The sequence below is a fragment of the Daphnia pulicaria genome, chromosome 10 (genome assembly GCF_021234035.1).
Source record: "Daphnia pulicaria isolate SC F1-1A chromosome 10, SC_F0-13Bv2, whole genome shotgun sequence".
Taxonomy (NCBI): Eukaryota; Metazoa; Arthropoda; class Branchiopoda; order Diplostraca; family Daphniidae; genus Daphnia; species Daphnia pulicaria.
In genome coordinates this window covers 5028226-5052370 of record NC_060922.1, presented here as the reverse complement: position 1 = coordinate 5052370, position 24145 = coordinate 5028226, and the positions used below count along the sequence as shown (strand labels likewise).

Sequence of the window (24145 nt, the reverse complement as noted above, 5' to 3'; positions counted from 1 at the left end):
TGTAAAACCAAACATTTGTTTTGCATAGAAATTGTGAGAATACGCATTACTCATTAGTCATTAACCATTTTGCCAAATAACATTTTCTAAGTGGGATATCAAAATCATTGATTATTTTTTTTGAATGAAGGTTTTCCAATTCCTAGTGTAAAAAGTGACAATTTATGAATTTAGTTCTACCGCTTTGCCGCCAACCGAATTAAGTAAGCCAAGGGGCATAATCAAAAAAAAATTAATGCGAAAGCTAGTACTGGATTGCTATTGATTCACATTTTCAGTATTTTTTAAAATATTTTCTTATAACGTAATTTTGGATTTGTATCTTTTATTTTTTTTTCGTTGAAAATATGAAACCTGTGTCAACGTTGGAAATACCCTACTTAGTACTTCGTCAGTTCGTCCGGTTCATACTTGAGAACCGTTTCACGTCGTTTGACAATCTGTCAACTCATCGGGAACATTTTGTTTGTACCTTATTTATCTAATAAAATGGCATCTGCTGTGTGTGTACTTTTGGGGGAAACCGTGAAAGGCGTCCTACATTTTGACCAACAGGTAAGCAACCATTACTTGTATAATTAACTGCCATTCATTCTTTGTAGAATCAAAGTATCTCGTATACCGAATGAAAAACTTGTTAATTTCGGCTTTTCGGTTAATGTAACTGGTTTTTCTTCTATTTTCAGGGAGATGTCGTTAATGTTAAGGGAGAAGTAACTGGACTTACTCCTGGTGACCATGGATTCCATGTTCATGAGTTTGGTGACTACACTAATGGTATTACATAATAAGGTTGTTTATATGCATGTGAGTGATATTAAATGTCATTATTAGGTTGCATGTCTGCTGGACCTCACTTTAACCCAACTGCTGTTGAACATGGAGGTCCAACTGATGAAGTTCGTCATGTAGGAGATCTTGGAAACGTTGTCGCAAATGAATCTGGAGTTGCCACTGTCGACATCAAGGACTGTTTGCTGTCCCTATCTGGTGTCAATGGAATAATTGGCCGGACTGTTGTGGTGATTATTAATCCTTTTTGCCTTTAACTTCCCACATGCTAATAGAAACTTTTATACTTTTAGGTACATGCTGATCCTGATGATTTTGGTAAGGGTGGACATGAACTGAGTAAAGTCACTGGAAATGCTGGCGCTCGCGTTGCTTGTGGCATCATTGGCATCGGTAAATGACTATCACCGGTTGCAAATTCTATGAACAAGTTATAGTACATCATACACAGCCCCTTGGCATTAAATGTATCAGGGCCCTTAACTCAAATATTGTTGGTCACCTCTTATATTCCCCTTATATTGTCACAAATCTGGATTAATAAGAAATTATATCTATCCTTGAATTCTTTTGTAGTTCATGTAACTTTAAAAGCTGCAGACATGTTGAATCTGCTCTTGAAATTTTCTGGTAAGCTATTTGCTTGGATCGATCTTTCTGTATTTCGCTGATTAAGAAGAAGAGATGGCAAAGCTTTGTTAGATGGGCAATAAAGCCAAGCAGTTGCCCACGGCCAACCACTCTACACACCTGACTTGGCAGCCAAAGTTTTCCAATTTTACTCGGGCTTTCATATATTTTTCTATTGAAGAATACATCGTTTTTAAGACGTTGAAGACGTAATGTTAACGCATACACGCCGTTGGCGGAAACAACGTCGACAAACGAGTCTACGAGAAACTTTCCCTGTTAGCATATTCATTTGTTCAACTGCATATCAATTGGTTCTGTCTTGGCAAGCGCTATCGCCAATACTATTAAAACTCTAAACTATATTCCTTTGTTACTCGTACATAAATAATGGCTTCCGCTGTCTGTGTGTTGTTGGGTGAAAAAGTGAAAGGCGTTTTACACTTCGAACAACAGGTAGGAACTTAAAATTGCTTATTTTCTCTTTCCTGTGTGAATTTTGATGCCGTCCAAGGAGTTATTTTATCTACCTATGTCAATTACTTGAATTATTCGTTACTTCAATCAGGGGGATATTCTTAACATCACCGGTGAAGTGACTGGACTTACACCTGGCGATCATGGGTTTCATATCCATGAGTTTGGCGATTACACCAATGGTAATGCGCTATTTTGATTGTTGTCCGAATTGCATATTATTTTATTTCTGCTCTGGTAGGTTGCATGTCTGCTGGGCCACACTTTAATCCGACTGCTGTCGAACATGGCGGTCCATTTGATGAGATCCGGCATGTTGGGGATTGCGGGAATCTTGTTGCTGATGAATCGGGAGTCACCAAAGTCAATATCAAGGATTGTTTAATGACACTATCGGGTCCATTCGGAATAATTGGCCGCACCGCTGTGGTAAATAAATAATAACTAGTCTCTTTCTAAAATCGTTCCTTGCATTACCAATCACCCGTTTACATTTAGGTGCATGCTGATCCTGATGATTTAGGAAAAGGTGGGCATGAACAAAGCAAACTCACCGGAAATGCTGGCGCTCGCGTTGCTTGTGGTATTGTTGGCATTGGAAAATAGTTTTCCCGATGTCAAATTTTATTCATAAGATATTAAGTTTATCAGATAGCCACAAGTCATTCATGAATCAAGAACGTAACTAATTATTTTGCATTGCTTATAATCTGGATCAATTAAATGTTGAAAAATGAACCTTTTTTTAAATTCAAAATTTTGTTGAGCAACTCCGGTCTGCGAATGCCGTGAGACTTTCTTGTTTCTATAGCTACTCTACTATACTACTCTGAAAAGCATTATATGCGTAAACAATTTTAGCTATTATAAGAACAAATGAGCAGTGTGTATTTATAGTTATTAACAGAACAGGGCCAGACGTGTTTAAAACTGAAGCAAACATATTGTGAACCAGTGTTGAATTCGGTAACTACTGAATCGGTAGTTTCACTTGTTTGATGGTTGGTCTATAACCTTTGCCATCTTCGGCATTGTATGTAATGATCCGTCGGTATCCGTCCGGTCCATCCCAGTAGTAGTCGCCCGTTTTACTACTGTCGCTGAAACCCATTTCTTGTCTGCCGTGTTGAAGGGCGGTGTAGTTGAATTGATAAATCTTGCTGCGTTCTGTCGTAGTTGTTGTGGTCGTAGTGGGAAAATCGGAATTTTCTCGACCTTGTCGTCCCTCTACCTCTGGTCTAGGTTTGGCTGTTAAAAACAACAAACAGGAGCGGTACTCAAATATTCGAATGGATCATAAAGTGGAACTTACGTGGAGTGACACGAACGCGTTTGCGACCCGTGATGAGGAACCTGCCCTCCTTATCCGTGGCGTACATTACCGTCTGGTAGTAACCGTCAGCCGTTAAGAATCCGTACTCTCCAATGACGATTCCATTGGCGTCTAGATGTTTTGCGCTTGAATGATCTGTTTTCTTTAAATTATGTGCACATTGTGGTACCTTTTCTTTCTTCCCTGTGTTGAGTCCCAAGATTGAATCCAAACTGGTAGGGCTTCGATTCCTCTTCTCCGGACGCTTGTAGTAGGGCACAAAACACGATCACCACCAACACCTGCGATTTGATATCGAGAGATGCATAAATGAACGACATGGGAAACGTATGAGAAAGGATAAAACTGACTTGAAAAGGAATGAGCTTGATCATGTTGTGTTAAAACACTCGCACACTCTGAGAGTGCGAATGCGGCGGTTGGAAGAGTTCAACCAGACTTTTTATAGCATCGGAGCCGCTGCTTTTTTTTTATTTTATTATTTTCTTCAATAACTCTACAAGATCCTCCTTCTCGACCTTTCCATCCTCCTCCTCGGCGGGCCTTTTGGTTAAAGTGGGTTTAGACCTTTCATCTCGAAAAACATGGGGAGAAAACGTATGGGGATGAGCAGCAAAACGGCGTCGTCTAGTGCGTTTGAAAACCGGCTATGCAAATGTCCTTCGTCACTCCTAGACTCGCGTGGAACTGTTTTCTTTTCCACCCTCTTGAGTTATGGTAAAACATGAATTTTTTTTTTTGCTGCAGATTTCAGATTTTTTGTGCGATGCCTTATTTGGTGCACCGGAACAAAAAAATAAACGAAAATATCTCAAACTTCCACGAACGTGACCACGTTTCAAATGATAAACACGGCCATGTCTGGAAGCTTATTTGAATCGGGGATTAGTTTAATAATATTTTTCGTGTTGTATTGGCGATGTAAGACTAAGTCAAGCAACAGTAGTAAAACCATTGTTAATCACTTTTTCTTCGTTCAAAAACAAGTTATAAAAAAAGTAGTAGAAAAACAGCGCGAAAGAAACCTGCGGCCAATGTGTGTTGAGAAATACTCGCATTTTCAGATGTTGTAAATCCGAAGTAGTTATCCATCAACCGTCGTGACTTTGAAGGAGGAATGGGTTGTATGAATTCCTATTAGAAAGTTTGTTACTACATCTTTTCCTCTCGCTTTGACTGAATGTTTCAATTCATATTTATCGCATTGTGTTTGTTCGAATTAATCAGTAGTAGAGATAGCCCACCTATGTTAAGAATTATACTTTCATGATAGTTATAGGTCGTTTTCCTTTTAGGTGAAACGTCACTGATGATGGACATAGCTAGCCAGATATTTCTAGAGACTAAAATGCGGCACACGATGCAATTATTGATGAGATAGTTGTTGAATAAAGAGGAGAAGGGATATCATGTACGTCTAGCAATGAATAATCACCACGTGGTTTATATTACGACCGGGATGTGCAATCGGTCGCTCAGCGGTTTTCTTTTGGCTACTTTTGCTACTTGACCTCGGATGCCGGGATTTTTTGTATTGTTAATATAATGAATGTGTTGTTGTAGGTCCGTCTTGTCTGACACAAACAGGCAAAGTTGAGAATGATCAGTGTTTTTTGAGGGGGGGAATCTTCATTTCTCCTATTATTGCCATGGTCATTTTTTGGGGGCTATCGTTTTGTACAGTAAGTCGCCGGTCACCTTCAGACAAGATCCTCCCGCCAATCACCTCTTAAACAGAAAATAGATACATCCTTGACCGGTTTATTTGAAAAAATCCAAACTCAAACGCATATTGGCGTGTGTTTTGAGCTCTCCCTTAAAAGGAATTATATAAAATATATGCTATATAGTAAAACACCCGAATTGACCAACCTGGTGTAACTAAATGTGTGCATTCTGCTAAATTTTGCTTACGCATCGCAAACTGTTTTCACTACTTTGGGCCATTTTAAATTAGTCATTCGTCTCTAGCCAACTGTAGTAATGCAAAGCATGACTCGAGTAAATTCGGTACCTATATATACACTAAAACACTACCTTTCCTTTAAAAAGAAAAAGGGAAATTAAATTCTCTCGAAAAGCGTAAAATTTGATTAGAACAAGATGACCATATTTTGCGGTTCCAGTGGTAGTACGTATAGTAAGTAATGCCTTTATTTAGCCCATCACATTCATAAATTGAAATGGACGACTAGGGTTTCAGCGTAGAGGGCTTAAAGGTGCGGTGATGAATGAGTTGGACGCACCTGAAACTTTCATTCTATATCTTCTTTCTCTTCCTCATGACGTAGTATTCTGTAATTTTGTATGCGGTACTACAAATTTTGTAAGCGAAAGTTTCAAACACTCTTAACTCTCACGGACTACTCTTGTTGTTAGGCTGTTTTGTCTATTATATAGGTCCATAATAAGATTTTTTTTTTCAAATGCCATTTGCGAACAAGTTCCTTTTTTTATAACGGTTTACTCTTTAGAGCTGTCCAAGCGGTCAAGCATTACAAGTTATTACTTTTCTTAAATTTCTATTTCCTTCAATAAGAATTCAATAATTTTTACTTGTTTTTGCCGAAAAAAATGGCAATACCCCAGCAGGCCACTACCCATGTTTTTGCGTTCCTCTGGCGGTCTTGAGAAAATATAAATAAATCGGCGTAATAATGCGCCCACGTCGTCCTACTTACCTTTATGTCTGCATGCATAGATTAGTGTAAAAATGTAAAATCTCTTATCTGCTCCATCAGCTGTTTTCGAATGTATCGGATTTCCACATGCACTATCGAATCACTCACCAGCCTTAATAGAAGGAGAGAAAGCTTAATATTTGTATTCCTATTGTAACAGTGAAGTGAGCCGAAAGCTTCCTTGACCTGCGTGAAAGCTTAAGGAGGTCACTATTTTTCCCTGGCGAAAGTTGATTTTCTCTTCCGTGTAGGAGGAAGAAGTTGTCGCCATTGGAGGAATTTACAGTGGCTTAGAGGTAATATAGAGGGTGCCCGACAACCACACAAACATCGTTAATTCGTTATGCAGAATGAGCCGAGTTGATTGACTTGTTGTGATAAATGGGCGTCAATCTTTCGTCGTGCAGAGCGAGCTTCCCCCACAATTTGTGATGAATTAGGTGATTCAATGAACTTGAAGGCGTAATTTGCCATTCTGGTAATTGGTCGTTTTAAAGGAAAGGCAGAGCCCAAAAACCTTAAGTCTCTTTTTCGCAATATGAATGAACAACCTTCGACGAGTCGCTCAATTTATTCAATTTCTATGACTTATTAGCATATCCACTTACGTTACAGTGCGGAAATTTGGTTGTTTTTTATTTCTTAATTCACTAATGGAATTTAAAATGTACATATGTGAACCATACGTCAGAGAACAAATTAACTATCATTTAAACGCTGTCACAAGTTGCTGATTGCACCAAGCCCAAAAAACCGAATGACTATCGTTTGGTTTTATGACATTCTTGCCTCATGTGTCGACCCACCGGAACGGATGTGAAGTTTAGACATACGATCCTTCCGCCACCGGGAAAAGTGATAGTTCTCTTATACGTTATGCACCTGGCCAGCATACTAAATGAGAGAAGTTGAGGAAGAATTGATTTTAAACAAATAATATATTGCTATATCTCATTTGGTTTTCTTTTATTTTTGAAACTCTCACTCTTTTACCTTGGTTGGGGAACTTACGAGACGATCGTAAAGTTGGTGATTGAAGGAAGCCTATCGGCAAATAATGGCCAACATCGTGGCTGTCACCAGGCCGACCTTTGCAAGCGAAATGCATTAATATTTGCATACGTACTTCGTGCAGAAGGTCGTACACACCGAAGAATCCTTTCACTTTTGTTGCGGCCCCGCAACTTTAAATGCAGTTTTCACCTTCCCTGCAGATTTACATCTTGTAAAGCTATTCATGTTGAGCAAGGGATGAGCAAGATCATTCAATCAACAGGGAAACAGTTGCGAAAGTTGTACAACCCAAGTTGAACCATACCTTTTGGCTGCAACTCTCTACTCTGAATAAGGAACGGTCCAAACCTGGCGGTGTAAATCCGATGAAATGAAAATCCAGACCTCTGTGGCGGATAATGACGGATGACTTTCTATGCATCATTGACGATATAAAGCTTGAAATATGATGTCTGCTTTAATAAGAGAATTATCCGTATATACGTAACGACATGATGGTGAATGTTCGTCCGGTAAGTCTGAATATGGTGGCCATGAACTTCTTTAAGAATTTCTACTTTAGATGCTAAAATTATGTATTTAGTTATAGGCCTATGGGTTTCATTTTTTATCGAGTTTTTCGGTATAAAGCGGAAGTGATTTTATTGTTTGTTTGTTTCATGGAAAGTTTTTTTTTCTCCTGCTGTCTAGCGAAAGTTTCACTGAAGTGACGAAATTAAATAGGAAGGAAAACATACGACCCAACGTTGACCGATGAAGGGTAAGATAATATGAATCACTTTCGTGGCATCGCCGTTTTTTCCTGGTTAATGGGCCTTATTTAAGGTGACAGCAGGCCACAGAACGTCAGAAACATTGTTCCTACCGATCCGATTTGTTCTCTTCAAAGGCTCAACATTTTCATACCACAATCGTAAGCATATTTTAAAATCTTGAATATATAATTAGGCTAGTAATTTTTCACCAAGAAACCATTTGAAACAGTCTTCTCTTTCCGCAGATGATTCGGTCATACAGTCTATTAGTTGTGATGCTAATAGTTCACTATGGTTCGTCAGCTCCTGCCCCTCAGTCAAGTTCAACAAGTAACGTCGGCTCGGGACTCACAAATTTGAATTCCAATTTACTGGGTTCCAGCACCAATCCAGGCCTGTTGAACGGCGGTTTAGGCACTGGACTCGGTTTCAACGGACTTAATTCATTTGGTGGCTTTGGAGGACTCGGAAGTGGGGGCTTCGGGAACGGAATCGGGGGCTTCGGGACCGGAATTGGGGGCTTCGGAAACGGAATTGGGGGCTTCGGGAACGGAATCGGGGGTTTCGGGAACGGACTTGGGGGTTTCGGGAACGGAATTGGGGGCTTCGGGAACGGACTCGGAGGCTTCGGGACTGGAATTGGGGGCTTCGGGAACGGACTTGGGGGCTTCAACGGACTCGGAGGAGGTTTAAGTGGATTCAACGGACTGAACTCTTTCGGAGGCCTTGGAGGAGGTCTTGGATCTGGTTTGGGCTTTGGAGGACTCGGTGGAGGTTTAAACGGACTGAATTCTTTCAATGGCCTTGGAGGTCTTGGTGGCATTGGTACGGGACTCGGAGGAGGTTTTGGAAATTTCGGAACAGGACTCGGAGGAGGACTCGGTGGATTTGGAACGGGACTCGGAGGAGGTCTTGGTGGCTTTGGGACCGGAATCGGAGGACTGAACGGATTGGGACTTGGAAATAGTGGACTCCTTGGAGGTGGTCTGGGAGGTTTTGGTTCTCTCGGTGGATTTGGTGGAAACGGTTTGTTAGGAACTGGAAGTCTCATCAATAGCGGCCTCCTTGGTACAACTGGTTTAACCAATGGACTGGGAACCGTTGGCTCAAATTTCGGTCTAGGCAGCGGTCTCGGGTAAATAATTTTCTTTTATTACCTTCGGTAGTGTGATGTGATCAATTTGATCAAACCATTGTGTCCTTGAAACCCATGTAGATTGGGATCCAGCTTCGGAACTGGTTTCGGCTTGGGAAACCTTGGTGGTGGCAGTTTTAGAAGCCTACCCGACCTCAAGTAGATCGTTACAAGAGGTAAACTTTTATGCTTTACGAAGACTTCCTTTTCTCCGCCACAAATATTTCCGAAATTGGTTCTTGTTCACCAAATCCCTTACTACAATATATATCATTACTCTTTAATTTAACCATTTTAACTAATTGCCGATCCAGTAGCATAAGCCTGCTCAAGTAAGAATTGAGAACACATTAAAAAAACGCTTCTAATGTTTCTTTTTGTCATTTTCCGTAGTCGAATGTCCCCTTTATTAAATACGATGGTTGGAGGATCTTCTTTGACTTCATCTGATCAACACGTCAACAATCTAGTAAATCGCATCCGAGCAATCCAGCAAGAATTCGCGGCAAATCCTTCATCATCTTCATCCAGATCAATATCTTCTTTTGGCGATTTCCGGTCCTTTGATCCTACAAACGACAAAGATGTCTAACAAACCGTAAACTCCTATAACTCTTTATGTGCTAATTTGTAAAAAAAAATGATGGCCATCCTTGTTATCGAATGGTAGGCAATTTCTTTGCTGTTACGCCCTCTTACATGTATACGAAAACTTGTAGTTCATTGGTTAAAAATAAATTGTATTTCTGGCTCCTAGTTACTTGACGCTCTTTACACGAAAATCTAGCTTTTGAGTTCCATCCTTGGTTTTAATATAGTTGTTGCTTTTCATATTTTTTATTCGTATTCCACTTCCCCCATGCAAATACAATATTGACCGTTAGATGGCTATTTTGCAGACGAATTTCACGTGTCCTTGTTGAATGTTTGCTAATCTAACGTAAGTTAATGTTGTCCCAACAGAACATAAAATTGTGCATTGAATTATAAATTCGACGATTTTTTATTCGATTGTACCAAATGGATGATGTATTTCTGAGTGAAGTGGATCTCGACGGTCATGAAGAATGGGATACAGTAGCTGGAAGTACAGTCGGTACCGTCTCTTATATGCCTACCAATTCAGAGAATGAAATTGATATTCTTGCTGTGCAAATGGACATTACTTCGCCACTGTCAACCCTAAAAGCAATTCTTGGACATAGACTTGGAGCTGATTTTTCACATTGTGAAATTTGGCTACAAGATGTTGTGCAGGTTTGATGAAAAAAAGTTTGTAATGTTAATACATTAAATTGTTTTTTTTTCCTATTGTAGCTTACTGATGAAACAACCCTATCTGAACAGTGTATTCAAGGAGAAGGATTGGTTCAAGTCAACTTAGAGTTGAAATCAGTACAAAATATTGACAGAATCAATATTATTGATGTGTTAAAGCCACAGCAAGATGAAGATATCAATCTTAATGAACAAGAAATCATGGAAGGCATTAAAGACCCAGAGGAGATTGAAGTTCCAGTGCCAGACCCTGTTCTTGAAGAAGTCTCAAATGTTGCATTACAAGCAGTGACATATCAAGTTGATGAGTCTAAAAACAGCGAAGTACCAGCAACACCTGGCACTATTGTTCAACATTCAGTTGCTAACTCTTTACCAACAGCACCTATCAAAACTTCAAACCCAAATAGAATATCGTGTAAAATGCCTACCCCTCAAAATGAAAATATAACAAGATGGGTGATGGATGGAAATTTTAGAAAAGAGCAAGAGAGGCTGAAAATTCCTTTAGGTAATTTTATATATATTTTTTATTTTATGCGTGATGTATCAATGTCATTAATATTTGTGCTCCATATAGATCCTGTTTTGTGGTCCAAAGCACATATTCAACATTGGATACGATGGGCAATTAATCAATTTAATCTAAAGGGTGTGAATCCTACTCAATGGGCTTTTGTTGATGGACCATCATTGTGTAATATGACTCACACAGAGTTTATACAGAGAATACCAAAAAATCCTTCATCAAAAGATCCAAACCATGATCTATTCTGGACCCATCTCGAACTACTACGAAAATGCAAATTTGTCGGTATTGAATCAAAGTTTGAATTTTTACGATAGCAAACGTGTACTCAAAAGTTTTATGCAGGGGTGATTCAAAAACCAGTGCCTTATCTTCAGTATATCACAACTCCATTGACAGTTAAATCTGATACTTCCAGAATGCCAAGACCGCCTGTTAAAGTTGTTACTCCAGCAAAAAGGATTCCCCTTGAAACATTTTCCTCGCGTTCGTTCTCGATTGCTAACTCAGGAAACCGAACAGGTATTTAAAAAATATATATGTATATTTGCTTTAATGATCAAGGTGATTTTGACTTGAATTAACTTGTCCGTTTCACAGGCAGCAATGGCCAGGTACAACTCTGGCAGTTTCTCCTTGAGCTGTTGACCGATGTGAATTTCCGGGATGCTATTTCTTGGCTTGGGACAGGAGGAGAATTCAAATTAAATAACCCTGAAATGGTGGCTCAACTATGGGGAGAAAGGAAAAACAAACCACACATGAACTATGAAAAACTCAGTCGAGCCCTGAGGTATTATTATGATGGCGATATGATTTGCAAAGTAAGCGGTAAACGATTTGTGTATAAATTTGTTTGTGACCTCAAACAATTGTTGGGCTATTCGGCTGATGAACTTAATAAGCTTGTAACAGAGTGTGAGCAACGATCCAAAATGAGACGGGCAAGTTCGTCATACGTGTAAATACAAAACGTATTTGTTTAAATCATTGAGAATTGACGCCATTAATGATAAAATTAAGTTGTAATGCCGTTCAAACAATTTTTTTTAACGACCTTCTAATACCTTTTATAGCCCAATTTCAATAACAAAAACATGTTTTATAACATACTATATTAATTACATAACAACACAATTTTCGGCACCAGGTCCCATCGATTGAGCAAAATCCGCGCCACCGAAGGGATTCGGTAGCAGTTCAGCTTCACCAGCCAGTTCCTTAAATTAAGATTTTTCATTAAATGAAAATCAACCAAATGATTCGTAATCACTCACTTTAGGGGGATGGCCACATTCTTGCATTTGTTGCATCAAAGTTAATATCTTTTCAAAGCGACTATTTTTCGTCGCTGCATCATCAGTGTCGTTATCATTTTCGAATTCGGTACACACTTGCTGCATAACGGCGTATTGGCGGTTGTATTTTTCAAATTGCGCGGGTTCTAATTTCGGCCGATTGTCTGCGAGCCAATCTGGGTACTAAAGAGATAACAATAAGTTATGAGAGACAAGATTTACTGTCATCAGTTCTCAAGTGAATGCTTACCTTGCTAACAATCTCTTTGATAGATGGATAAAGCAACTCCTTTGATAACAAACTTTGAAGCATTCCTTGCATTGCAGGTAAAATGTCACCCAAACCTCCCATATCTCCACCAGCACCATCTCCAAATCCCCCATCTGGTCCAAATGCCATTTTTTCAAGCATTTTGGCTAATGTAGCTTCATCAGCTTCAGTCTATGGAAAAAATAAGGACATGTTAGAGTAAAAATAAAAATAAAAAAGTTTGGTTTATCCTACCCACAAAAATTTACCTGAAGTGATTCTGTTCCTTCTGCTAAATAGCGTAGAGTATCAGCAAAAGATGCTCCCTGGTCTGGTTGTCTTTCAAATACTTTAGCTGCAGCTTCTTGTGATACCTTTAACAAACTTTCAGCAAATCCAGAATCACCACTGGCCCCTGGTGCTGTTTCTGCCATCATCAAACGAATGTTTTTCTCAAATTCCAAACTTGCTTCTTGCATAAACTCCTCAGACCACACAACATCTGATACTTGATCTGTAGGTGCTGCTGCTTCGGCTTTAACATTGTCTTTTGATTTGGGCACTTGCAGTGGCTTGTCAAATCCTTCTAGGGCATCTGTTACATTTATTGAATGTTTTATTCCTTTGTTGGCAAATTACTAGTTAGTTTAAACTACATACCGTCAAGTAAAGCGTCTAGTTCTTCGTCATCTCCTTTAGATTCTTCTTTTATGTCTGCCGTATCTTGTACAGACTTTGGATCATTAGAACCGGTTCCACTCATACTGAAATGTATCTATTTATAGCAAAGTACACAATTGTATAAGTAGAAATAGATTTCGATATCAATAATATCGACACAGGCTTCAAAACTTGCTCATCCGGAAATTTCGACAAGGAAAAGAGTACAAGACCAGACAAGACGACGAAATACTACCTCATAAATAAAACGCGATGTTGCCGAAATCATTCGGTATTTAGTGATGGTTCGTGCGTGCGTGAACGAAACCGATGCGCTTCATCATGATTCATGAATGCTTGTAAATTATATTTGGCGTGAAAAATGAATTTAAAACAATCACTTTTTTTTTAGGTTTTGAATTTTGCGTCTTTATTGGGAGAGTAAAATGTATTTTTTCATTTTTTGTTCTGAATAACAGAAGCGACTGCTCATTCATAAATATTTTCTAAACCTAACAGTAATATTTCGTAACATAGTCAAAATCAAAGATTTCCATTAGGGCGGTTGCTTTAAGCTTAGCTTGCTTTAACAAATGAAAACAGAACATCGAACATGTCGTTATATCCCGTTGTTACCAGTCGTTACCATCCCGCCTTTGCTTCAAAGTTCAAATCAATTTCACTTACCTGCCAGACCCAAATTAAAAGCTATGAAAGAAGGAATTTTGAAAAAGTTCGTTCAGTTGGTAAAGGTAATATGTCTTCCGACAAAATGACAGTAAAAATGGTGATATTCTATAACGTACACGGTGGTCTGCCTTGCCGCAATAGTGCTTGTCCATTGCTGGTACCAAAATCAATACATGAGTAGTAGTTTTCACTGATCCTCCAATATCTTGCTTCGTTTTATTCTTCCTCTTCTCTTCTTCACGAATTGCTGTACTACCGATTCCGGAATGACACATCGCGAATGTTCACCAAATCAAGAAAATTCACCATCTAGCCTACCTGGTATGATTTCGAGATGGTGGAGTCATTTTTTTTAAGGCAAACGTCAATTGCTTAAAAAAATAATTGACACATAATGTGTTGAATGCTGATAAAATGAAAATTCAAGTATGAATCAAAATGGGTGAACTTAAAAAAATGCAAGTAATGCATCTGTATTTCATTCATTAAAAATGTAAACATTCAACATGACCTGCACCAACCCAATTTTACCCCTGATACTAGTTAATAAAAAAATTTTGGTTTTAAACACGCGATCCATATTCTAACAGAGTTTTAAATCATTTTAGATAACAGCTTATAGCTGTAACGGATTAATAACCTTTATGTGATAAAGTTACAGGACGAACATTTAGGCTGCAATTTCTATCGGTAATGAATTCGGCTGAAGTTCGTTTTTTGGGGGACATTTTTACTCTTTAAAAAAGACACAGTTTAACCAGTTGTTAAACGAGAACAAATGATCATAGCCAAATGATTCGTAGCACCTACTAAGTACTAATAAGACCGGGGGAAACTCTATGGGTGCTCAGTATTTGCATGTAAGGAGAAACAATACACAAAAAGGAGAAAAGCACTGGAAGAGCACTTCAAGTTTAACGTGGAATTAAAAATAAAAATTTTCGATATGGGGAACAAATTGCTTTGATTGCTTTCGAATTTCGGATCACCCTCTTAAAGCTCCATTCCTAAAGGGCATAACATTGAATGAAAGACTCTTTACTGTTCTCTAAACCATAATAATGAACTTAATGGACATTGCCGGTGGTTTCAAAATCGAGCACAAGCTCACGGAAGGTACATTTTGAGAGATAAGGACATATGACGTTTTAAACGTGACGTAAATATATCAAACTGTACAGGATTACGATGTAGGGTTATTACGACCAAAACCATCAGGTCCATCGAGGTCAGCACTCGTCAACATTCCTGAAAACGTTAGAACAGGCAATTCGGGCGGAATATTGCTAGTGCTCATTGATTCGTTGCGTTCACTGTCTTTTTGGTCATTTGAATCGCCGTCGTGCAAAGATAAGTTGGATAACAAATGAGAATCAATTAACTGGATGTTGCAATCATTATGCGGTAGATTGATCGCCCGAAAGTCGTTCAGTTCATTGACCTGTTGCGGTTGCTGCTGATGGGGATATTGCATATTTAGGCTGTCGAGGTCTGTGATATTAACCGTTCTCATCTGATTCATATAGTCCTCGGCCACTCCTTGGTTTGGTGAATGTACAGGGATATTGTAATGAGGAGATGTGGGAAATCGGTATTCATAGTTATGGTAAGGCGGATTTGGAGATGCAGTAGGACTGGGATTGCCCGCTCCAAAGGGTAAATTTGGGATGTTAAGTGTGAACTGATTGAAGTTTGGTTCGAAAGAATATCCTTGACCATCGCCATGCGCTTCTGTTGGAGTAGGATCTAAATGAAAACAAATACAGATATTATAACGACTAAATAATGGAAAGGCAACACCGTATTGTCAAATTACCAATAGGTTCTCTTTTTACAGTTGTCCGCGTAACTTGTTTCATGGGTCGTGGGATAGCACCTCCCGTCTCTTTTCTTATTGATTCCACTGCGATATTGGGGCTGTAGCCTCGAAGATTGCCCGCTTCAGGGGCTGAAGTTAAAAGACAAATGATAAAGTTAACAGATTTAAAATGGACAATGAATAAGAAAGCCCCAGGAAAGCACGGGAAATTTTTTTGACAGCTAGAAAGATTAAAGATATACGGAAAATGAAAAAAAAAACATACAACACTAAAAGTGATCTGACGGACAACAATAATATCGGTGCAGTTCCCGAAAAAATTTTCAATACAACATAGAGCCGAACCGTGAATGTTACCCGTTGTATTAGTTCCAACAACATCGAAAAAGAGTTAATACAAGATGAAGATTTGATGATCTGGAAGACTAGACAATTAATAGTAAGGCACGTGATATTTTGTTTTTAATTCCTACTAGATTGAGAAAACCTATCAGGAAATTGAATGGGTTTGCAGAAGAAAATAGAAATTGAACCACCACAAACAGCCAAGAGAGAAACGAGAATGAAGACGTGAAAGTTTGGTAGGTGCACAAAATGGTGAATAAGCCCCGAAATCCTAAAGCGTTCACTTCAAAAGCGAAGAGGAGGACCACAACTGGATCAAAAATTGCAGGGCCGCGAATGAAATAAATAGAATAAAAGCGACAACACTTTTTCGCAGAAAAAGAAAGGCATTGACGGTTCAAAGTGATAAATGGAAGAGCTCTAGGTTCTTATGCTTGTATGACATTAAAAAAAAAAGGCTGAAATAAATTTTGAATTAACTCACTTTCTAAAACATTGTCGAGGATGAAGTCCTTTAAACGACTGGCGTTCGATTCGAACAAGCGCTGTCGCTTCCGCTTAAGCATTTCGGCATCTGATGCGAGGCCAACAAGAATATTTGTGAGATATCATGAGTTAAACATTGCACCGGGGGATTCTAATACAGTTGGCAATGACTAGATCAAATTAACAAAGAGTATTAAACAAAAGTTTTAAAATTATACGAAAACGGGTAACCACAACGAAGCTGTCAGCTAATCAAATCGCAATTAACTACTCCTAAGCTTTGTCTATCATTACGTTCAAAAGGCAAATTAAGGCACGACTAAGATAGCTTTCAAAATGCCTATTTAATTGCGAAAAAATTACTCGAAAGTAAAAAGTAATCTACTTTCCATCTTGCATGGACACAGCATCTCGATTAGGTGTCAACTCTCCATACAACATAGATAAAGTTTCATTTTCATCGAATTCGGAAGCCGTGGCCAGAGGTGCCAATCTCATGTACAAAGCATAGTTCTCAGCTTCTGTCAAATTATCAGGATCAACCTGATCAACGACTACTGTGGGAAGCGCTGTTTGAATCACCGGTGACTCATTCAACTTCTGTTCAGAAGAAGTTTCATTATCGCTTTTAACTGTGTCAGGTTCAGACTGAGAAGTTTGTTCATCCATGGCTGAAGCATTCTGATGAGCATCTCTGACGCTTTCTTGGCTGTTATAAATAGATCGTTGACTAGAATGAATTGAAACAGAGCTGTTTAGAGACGCTTCACTTTTAGACATGGGTTTTGCTTTTTTAAAAGTTTGTTTCAGGGCTTGCAACGCGCTCTTAAGACCTAAGTCTCTAGTAGGAGGGTCGGGTAACGGCTGATTAAGTTTTTTAAAACGACGTGGCGGCAACGGAGGTGTTGATACAGTCTTGGATTCAACACGCGGAGGTACTGCCGGTAAGGGAACTTCAAGTTTTAAAATTGGATCATCTGTGGGATCATCATAAACTAAATCATTAAAGATCGCTTCCACTGGAGTATCAGTTGGTTGAGTACGACTTGGCCAACCAAAGATAGGGTGTTTCATCGCCATTTGAAAACTAGAGTATGTTTGACAATCGGGATCAACGCTCATCGACTCGAGCATTTCCAATTGCTGTTCAATCGTGTCTATACTACCCGTGTCGGATTTTGAATCGTGGATAACTGTCTGGTCGGAAACGATTGAAATGTCGGACGCATCAGAAACCTGAGATAATCGATCGTTTAACGTATGAGTGGAAGATATCAAAGAAAGTGAATCGTTAATATCCACTTCTGATTCCTCTGCAATGCTACGGACATCCGTCAAGTCTGAATAGTCCGAGAAGGCAGCTGAAAGTCGCGAATTCAAATCTTCTGACGAAGCGACGGAAAGTCGCCCATCTGAATCAAACTCTGACACGATTGTGGACAACGACGAACGATCAAAGTTGACTGTCTTTACGGGATTTTTCTGAGATTTTTGCTTAGAAAAGTCGAGGCTTTCACCCGATTTGATCAAGTTGCTTTTCAGCTTAGCGAACCCGACACCTTTTTCAGGTAGAGGAGGTGGGGTATCGTTCAATCCTAATCGAGATTCTATTTGTTTTTCCTGTAATTTCTCCGCAGCTAAATCAACCAAGTTTTCTAAGGGTTTCTCGACAGCTGCCTCATCATCACATTTCCTTTGGATTTCTACTTGTTTCTCTTCGCTAGTCGTTTCTCCTTCTTGGAGTAAAGAGCACTGAACAAAAGCATCGGAATACTGGCGGGACTCTTCCGGAGCGCGAAACATTTGACGGGCCAAAACCGCAGCGTCAAGGGCCAATATATGAGTGTACAATGGAAAATCAGGCTTGAACCTCTTGCTTGCAAAGAGCGCGCTGTTATCAAATGGGGGTACAACGGCATCAACGCTACCTGAGTCCATGGGTAAATATTCAAAGCGTCGCGATTCACTGCACGCTCCGTCGCTTGGTCTGCGTAGTTGAACGTATACACTTATGGGCTCCTCCACCTGAAATGTAGAACCAAAATTACTAATGAACGAGCAATGTCATCATCACAATCACTTACATCGGTGACTCTGTAGCGTGGAGTTCGAAAAGTGATGGCAACTTGCTTGTGGACATCTGATGCAGAAAATTCACCAGTGCCTTCCCATATAAGGTGACCTTCTTCTTCGTGATAGAAGACTACTTGAATATCGTCTAAAAAAACGGTTACTCTTTAAACTTATTTTTCATCCTTAGATGAATTCCAAGTTTTCATACCCTTAGTCACTTTGTCACATAACAAAATGATCTCCTTGCCTCCATTAACGGGACTGGTACAGTCACTAAGCTTGCATATAGTAAGTTCGCACATGGCCTCTATGTTAGTCAACATGAAATTAGACCATATTTTAAAATTATAATTTTAAATTTTTTATACTTTTGTCGTATATTGCCTCTGAAACAACGGGCTTGAGGGCAAGGGAAAACTTTCCTTTCTGGCCTTCCAAAAATACTTGAAAACATAGGCGAACAGCGTTTAAATCAATGCTCTGGGGTTGATTTTTGTGTGCAAATCCAGCTGAAAAATAAAATTTTACATGTAAAAAAACTCGTTTGATTGTTTTAGAAAAATTATTTCGACTGAACTGTGAAAAGGGTCAACACGGATCTCTTCACGCAATTTCAATGCTTCCTCGATTCCTTTTTTCTTTACACACTGTACACCCAAATTGGAAAAGGTGCAAATCATATTGTCATTGTTGATTTCTAGAGTGCACACTCCCTTCTTGCATCCCTCTTTGCCCACCAAGCTATGAGGATGTGGTTTATAGGGGAAATCTTTTGTTACACAGGAAACCACAACAACAGCTTTACCTCTGTAACCCAGCACCTTGAAAAACATTAGCAATAATATTAAATAAGTTTCATTAAGTTAAAAAAATGGTTAATTAATATACTTGAATGGTTGGGTATGTTTTATTTTCTGTTGTGCTATTTGCTCCAGGTAAACTGCCAGCTGACCGCCCTTCACATTCATACCTAAACCTTAAGGCCTTAGAAGCTGGTTGTTCAAGAATTTTGACCTGAGCCTTTTGTTTTGCATCTACACCAACATCTGCTGTATTCATTGTAAAGCTGGGGACTTCAACTTTGGGTTCAATCTTGTCCACACCCTTTACTGAATTTGAGTCTTTACTAGGTTGAGCCTGGCCAGTATAGTCTGGATCACCCTCTATAACAGCAACTACAATAAAAAAAAATCAAGAACATCATAACACAGTAACTTAACTACATTCTTATACTTACGAACATCACTGATATTGAGCTCGCTTCCTGAAAATGATGAATAAGAATAACAAATTTATAGAAAAATTGAAAACCAACAAAACCGTTTGAAAACTCATTTGAAATTAAACATTGCAACAAATAGCTTTAGCTCGTTTCTTTTGACACTTTCGTTCACGTGACATCCACAATAATTTGGGTAACAAAGTGCACAGGTTTAAGCTGTAAACGCGAAAGAAAACCCGTTATAGCTACCTAGCACCAAACTTACCATTATTATTAGGCTTGGTCGTACTCATCTTTACTGACCATCCAAACGAGTTATTCAATTGAGAAAAAAATATATTCTTCACGCTCTTTCTCAACGAAAACAAACCTTAACACAAAAACATTACGGCCATATTGGGCATTACCGAAGTGATGCAGGGTTGCCGCGAAACAGCATTGTTTTTATAAGATGAAATGCAAATTGTGAAATGCACAGAAACGGAACAAATAGGCAAAATTAAATAATAAGAGTCCTATTTTTTTTAGCACAATTAAAAATTTTTGGATTACGGTAATTTTCTCAATTGCGCAAGCCGGCAAGCGAGAGAAAAAGCTCACGACCACTCACGACCGACGTCTGGTTTATTCTGTCTGTCTGATCGTGAGGTTGGCTAGAGAGGATAGCAGGCGTGACGGCCTCCTAGTCTTAAACGTAAACGCCCGCGAGTTGGGAAAATCCCACTGACGTAGAAGTTTTTTTCTGGCTAGGGGAAATACCTGAGTAGAAAAACCTGGCTGGAGAAAAAAAAACCCGAGACATAGGCTCTTGAAAAGTAGGGATGCGTGCGATTTTCTTATTTATTTGGTTCCGGAAAGAAAGAAAAAATCACTTATAATATTTCCTTGTTTTCAATTTTTTTAAACGAAAAACAAAATTATTCTCAAAATAGAATGGATGCAAAAGAAATTTGGATTATAGCCAAGACTTTGACAAAGTAATGGAGAGGCTGATTTCTAAAAAATCTTTGGCCTCGCCATGAATGCCCAGTAGTGACAAAACTCTGTTGTGGTCTAAAAATGTTACAGAATCAACGTAATTCCAGCAGCGTGTTTGAAACTTAATAGCAAGCAATGTAGAATTAAATAAATAGATAAGAATTTAGGTACATTTTTTGAATTCTATTTTATTATTATGGCTAGTTTAGTTTGATAGGTTCATTAATAATTAAGTACAGTATCAAATACATCATAAATTTAGTGAGATTTCTTATCATTTGATTATAGAAGCCTGGCTGAATTCAAAGGCCAGTTTGGTTACTTTTACTGGCTATTTTTTATCGTCGATCTATAAACAAGACCTTCTTTGCGTTTACGCAAGAATGGCCGTTCATAAATAATCTGTTATCTTGTAAACCATTGCTGAGGGGTTGAAGGCGACATTGTGCTCTACGAGGACAAGTGAAGATACCGAAATGGCAGCGCTAAGACGGAATAGTATCACCTCAATTTTCGGGACAACGTATTCTCTAGTTCAGGTGGCTTACACAATTTCTGTCAGGAAATAAACCCTTATAAATCAATATTAGGGATATTCATGGCCAATTTATCATCGTTCCATATACAATTGATAACTGCGCTTCTTTTACCTTGGGCTACTTAAAGATCTTGATTGTGGAGAAAATAATCGACATTTAAACAAGAAATCTAAAGCAAAACAAATAGAAGATAATTTTATGCGCGAAAGAATGTGTATAACCTTTTTTGTTTCCCATGTTTTCTTTTAAATGGTCTTCGAGTAGCTTCAATTTGCAAAGTTTTTTGTTGTGCCTGCCTAAGTTCTACCTTCCTCCCGTTTTTTAATAGACTACAGGAATGAGAAAAATTGTAAAAAGTGAAATGACAAAGGTATAAAAAAGCATTTAGATTTAGGTAATATGCAGTTTATTGATTGACCACTGCAAGCCCGACAAGATGCTCGTAATAGCAGGAAAACAAAAACAAAAACTAAAAAAAAGGCACAGAGAATAGTGAACGATGAACAATCGAATCGAAGGTTTCTTTTTTGTTGTTGTTTTAACAAACATCCACAAATTACACACACACACATACACACACGTGGACATGGTTTTATCATAAAAATGGCGATGACACTTTTACTTGGATGATATTTAATGGGGGGGGCAAGGAAACATAGACAGTATTTCTCTTAAGGGAACAAGATATTGCGCTTATCATTAAGCGCAGAATCAGGTTATGAACGTTATTTACAACACCAACATATGAGGATGATTGTATCAATGCAAATCAGCGGCGCAGATGGCGGTATAGTTATCATGTCTGGATTTCCCTTCGCGTATCAAAAATGAATTTCGGAAAGAAAGAAAATAAAGAAATGATAGATAAGAGTATTAAAGACACTCCTTTTTTAAATGGGGCTGAAACTAAAGAGTGGATGGCTACAAAAATGTTTGGAATGAGAAAAAAAATGAAAAAAAAAAAAATGTCTACACAATGAATCATGTAACTGTTTCCTCTTTGGTTAAACGTACGATGATAACCGCCACCTGACTAGACCCTCCCGTATCCCCCCTTTGATATTATTCGATTTGCTTCAACCTAATAGTGTAGCAAGAAAGGACAAAATAAAACTGATAATTCCAACACAAAGAGAGAAAGAAAAACGAGAACAATCTTCAAAAGGTATACGGAAAATTGTTTCTTGTTTTCTTGGTTAAAAGAAGAATCGCAGGGTGAACGACATTATTGGAAAACTGCGTCCGAGGGGAGGGGAGCGGAACAGACAACCGACGAATTTGCAGTTGTGTCCGTGAGGACATCAAACATTTTTTTTTCGGCGCCTGTCTAGAAGTACTACAATTGTATACGCACCATAAACAATTCAAAATGTACACACATCATCAAATACGAGGGTACGCGGAATAGGAGGAGGGGTGGGATGAAGGTGTCCAACGCGTACTGGGTGACCCTCGCTGCCGATGTAAGGCACAATTACAAAACTCCTTTTTTTTTTGTTCTCCCATTCTTTCTATATTCATATATATGTATGTATATTATATATACTCGCTACAACTTGCTTTTCCGGAAATGAGCCGGACTTGCGCGCATACAGCCCCAACTGAAATCTTCAATAACGATGGATTTTTTTTTTTGCCGCACAATGGTGCCAACAACTTTTGAGATCGTTGAACAACAAGCCAAATAAGACGTCACCTACAATTTACAAATGTCTAGGTTTCTTTTTTTCTGGGGTAGGTATGACAAATGTCATCATTTAAAAAAGGTGGTCCGTTTGAATTTCGTCAAACTGAAGAGAGAGAGAGGGGGAGAATCGAATCGAAAACGAAAAATAGATTTCGTTGCGTTTTTTTTTTCTTTAGTTCTTGCTTCAAAGGAAGCAAAAGATGAGGCCAATCGACTTCGGGAACAAGTTGGTTGTTTCGGTAATGGTAGGTGGGTGGGGCAGATGGATCGTTACGCGTCTTCAGAAAAGAAGAAAAGTCATTTAAACAAGATGGCCCTCGGTTTCGAGAGACCGCACCGTGGCGAGAGATGGGCCGGAGAATTGAGCCGTAGCTTCCATTATTGGAGACGGACCTTCCGATGGATTAAAGGATGAAAATTGTCCATGACCTTGCATCGACATGGGAAGCGGTAGGGGTAGGTTAACTGGTAGGGCGGATGCCCGTCCCGAAGACGACGGAGACGGACCGTAGACACCGTTGGCCGCCGGAATATTCAGCGTGCCCATGGGCGTGTAGGGACTGTGTGCGGCGTGATTCCCAGTTGAATCACTCAGTGGGTTGTAGCGATGATTCGTGCCTGTGGTGTGGAAAGATGGATGCGGTGCCGGTGGGTAGTTGACTGGTGAATTGGCATTGACACCGTAGTACGCATCCGAATGAGGCGAAATGGGCGTCACCATCCGAGATTTACCATACATAGCTTCGTTGCCTGTTTAAAAATAGAATCACGTCACATATAAATATATCAAGATGCGTCAATAGTTTTCCAGCCTACGCCTCCTTCAATTGTTTTCGCCTTTTATACCTTGACTGTAGGCGTTGCGACGAAGAGTGTCAATGTAGTTGTCCTCGCCCATGTCGAAATTGACAGACTTGGGAGGACGTGACAGTGTTCCGTGTCCAGTGCCGGTCTGAGTAGAATTACTGGCTGCCACCCGGTAGGATCCGTAAGCCACTTGACCGTCGGCTTGGTCAATCAGATAAGTACTCACAGCTACTTTCGACGCGTCTTCCGGCTAAAGGAAAGAAAAATAATTAGCAAAGATGAAATCAACGCCAAGTTAAAAATAAGTTACTCACGGCATAATCGCTGTGGCTTCCGTTCTGGCTGTACGATTCGCTCTTCTCCGAGATGGAGCTGAGGGTTTCTCCGTTGACCGTTTCGTTGTAGCTGCTCGGGGCGTACATTTCAATAGTGGCCGATTTGCTGCTACCGCCTTCGCTAGACATGGCTGCAAGAGGGTCGAAACAAAAGCGGAATCCAATTAGTATTACCCCCAAAGTGGAAAAGCCACTCCATATGGCATATTTCGTTACTATTTAGTCAAAAGCGCTCATGCGCAATAGGGTTGTCCCATTGTTTAGCATTCTAAAGGTAGAATTACCCTTACCTGAACATTTCGTTGGACCCAATCTGTTATCTCTACCATAAC

General features: G+C 39.2%; 8 protein-coding genes across 14 annotated transcripts in view; 4 read left to right on the top strand and 4 right to left on the bottom strand.

Annotated features, from left to right (window-relative positions):
• Window positions 1–394: 394 nt before the first annotated feature.
• Window positions 395–1357, top strand: LOC124314597 (superoxide dismutase [Cu-Zn]-like). Its single transcript, XM_046779803.1, has 4 exons — window positions 395–555; window positions 687–777; window positions 835–1022; window positions 1086–1357. Exons 1-4 carry the CDS (start codon window positions 490–492, stop codon window positions 1191–1193), a joined length of 453 nt encoding a protein of 150 aa, XP_046635759.1. The 5' UTR covers window positions 395–489; the 3' UTR covers window positions 1194–1357.
• A 125-nt stretch (window positions 1358–1482) lies between these two features.
• Window positions 1483–2635, top strand: LOC124314599 (superoxide dismutase [Cu-Zn]-like). The gene is made up of 4 exons (XM_046779804.1): window positions 1483–1878; window positions 1991–2081; window positions 2141–2328; window positions 2398–2635. The coding sequence occupies exons 1-4, from the start codon at window positions 1813–1815 to the stop codon at window positions 2503–2505; spliced, it is 453 nt and encodes a 150-aa protein (XP_046635760.1). The 5' UTR covers window positions 1483–1812; the 3' UTR covers window positions 2506–2635.
• A 128-nt stretch (window positions 2636–2763) lies between these two features.
• Window positions 2764–3682, bottom strand: LOC124314596. Its single transcript, XM_046779802.1, has 4 exons — window positions 3583–3682; window positions 3402–3513; window positions 3212–3343; window positions 2764–3147 (listed from the first exon to the last, which is right to left on the bottom strand). The coding sequence occupies exons 1-4, from the start codon at window positions 3604–3606 to the stop codon at window positions 2870–2872; spliced, it is 546 nt and encodes a 181-aa protein (XP_046635758.1). The 5' UTR covers window positions 3607–3682; the 3' UTR covers window positions 2764–2869.
• Window positions 3683–5727: 2045 nt separating this feature from the next.
• Window positions 5728–11616, top strand: LOC124314594 (DNA-binding protein Ets97D-like). Of its 3 annotated transcripts, XM_046779799.1 has the most exons (9): window positions 5728–7687; window positions 7753–7840; window positions 7928–8817; window positions 8899–8993; window positions 9211–10074; window positions 10135–10606; window positions 10676–10909; window positions 10970–11146; window positions 11225–11616. In XM_046779799.1, the coding sequence occupies exons 5-9, from the start codon at window positions 9838–9840 to the stop codon at window positions 11587–11589; spliced, it is 1485 nt and encodes a 494-aa protein (XP_046635755.1). In that variant the 5' UTR covers window positions 5728–7687; window positions 7753–7840; window positions 7928–8817; window positions 8899–8993; window positions 9211–9837; the 3' UTR covers window positions 11590–11616. The 3 variants fall into 3 exon arrangements, with proteins under 3 accessions (XP_046635755.1, XP_046635754.1, XP_046635756.1); XM_046779798.1 differs by having other exon boundaries at window positions 5728–7840; XM_046779800.1 differs by lacking the exon at window positions 8899–8993 and having other exon boundaries at window positions 5728–7840.
• LOC124314553 (glycine-rich cell wall structural protein-like) lies at window positions 7958–9409 on the top strand. The gene is made up of 3 exons (XM_046779749.1): window positions 7958–8817; window positions 8899–8976; window positions 9211–9409. Exons 1-3 carry the CDS (start codon window positions 7958–7960, stop codon window positions 9407–9409), a joined length of 1137 nt encoding a protein of 378 aa, XP_046635705.1.
• Window positions 11617–11630: 14 nt separating the features above from the next.
• Window positions 11631–13087, bottom strand: LOC124314595 (peroxisomal biogenesis factor 19-like). Its single transcript, XM_046779801.1, has 5 exons — window positions 12833–13087; window positions 12442–12767; window positions 12173–12364; window positions 11902–12105; window positions 11631–11844 (listed from the first exon to the last, which is right to left on the bottom strand). The coding sequence occupies exons 1-5, from the start codon at window positions 12933–12935 to the stop codon at window positions 11746–11748; spliced, it is 924 nt and encodes a 307-aa protein (XP_046635757.1). The 5' UTR covers window positions 12936–13087; the 3' UTR covers window positions 11631–11745.
• An 878-nt stretch (window positions 13088–13965) lies between these two features.
• LOC124315006 (embryonic polarity protein dorsal-like) lies at window positions 13966–20104 on the bottom strand. Of its 3 annotated transcripts, XM_046780351.1 has the most exons (11): window positions 19733–19868; window positions 19483–19509; window positions 19134–19420; window positions 18823–19066; window positions 18614–18754; window positions 18454–18552; window positions 18257–18390; window positions 18101–18197; window positions 16171–16260; window positions 15339–15470; window positions 13966–15268 (listed from the first exon to the last, which is right to left on the bottom strand). In XM_046780351.1, the coding sequence occupies exons 1-11, from the start codon at window positions 19758–19760 to the stop codon at window positions 14706–14708; spliced, it is 1842 nt and encodes a 613-aa protein (XP_046636307.1). In that variant the 5' UTR covers window positions 19761–19868; the 3' UTR covers window positions 13966–14705. The 3 variants fall into 3 exon arrangements, with proteins under 3 accessions (XP_046636307.1, XP_046636306.1, XP_046636305.1); XM_046780350.1 differs by lacking the exons at window positions 13966–15268; window positions 15339–15470; window positions 19733–19868 and adding an exon at window positions 19875–20104 and having other exon boundaries at window positions 16118–18197; XM_046780349.1 differs by lacking the exons at window positions 13966–15268; window positions 15339–15470 and having other exon boundaries at window positions 16118–18197.
• Window positions 20105–21373: 1269 nt separating this feature from the next.
• The window catches only part of LOC124314606 (nephrin-like), a 41728-nt gene continuing 38956 nt past the window's right edge, over window positions 21374–24145 (bottom strand). For all 3 annotated transcript variants that reach the window (XM_046779812.1, XM_046779813.1, XM_046779814.1), the window contains 3 exons: window positions 23793–23944; window positions 23518–23728; window positions 21374–23421 (listed from right to left, as the gene is read on the bottom strand). In XM_046779812.1, the coding sequence (XP_046635768.1) occupies window positions 22973–23421; window positions 23518–23728; window positions 23793–23944 (812 nt within the window). In that variant the 3' untranslated portion in view covers window positions 21374–22972. The remainder of the gene's footprint in view (window positions 23422–23517; window positions 23729–23792; window positions 23945–24145) is intronic.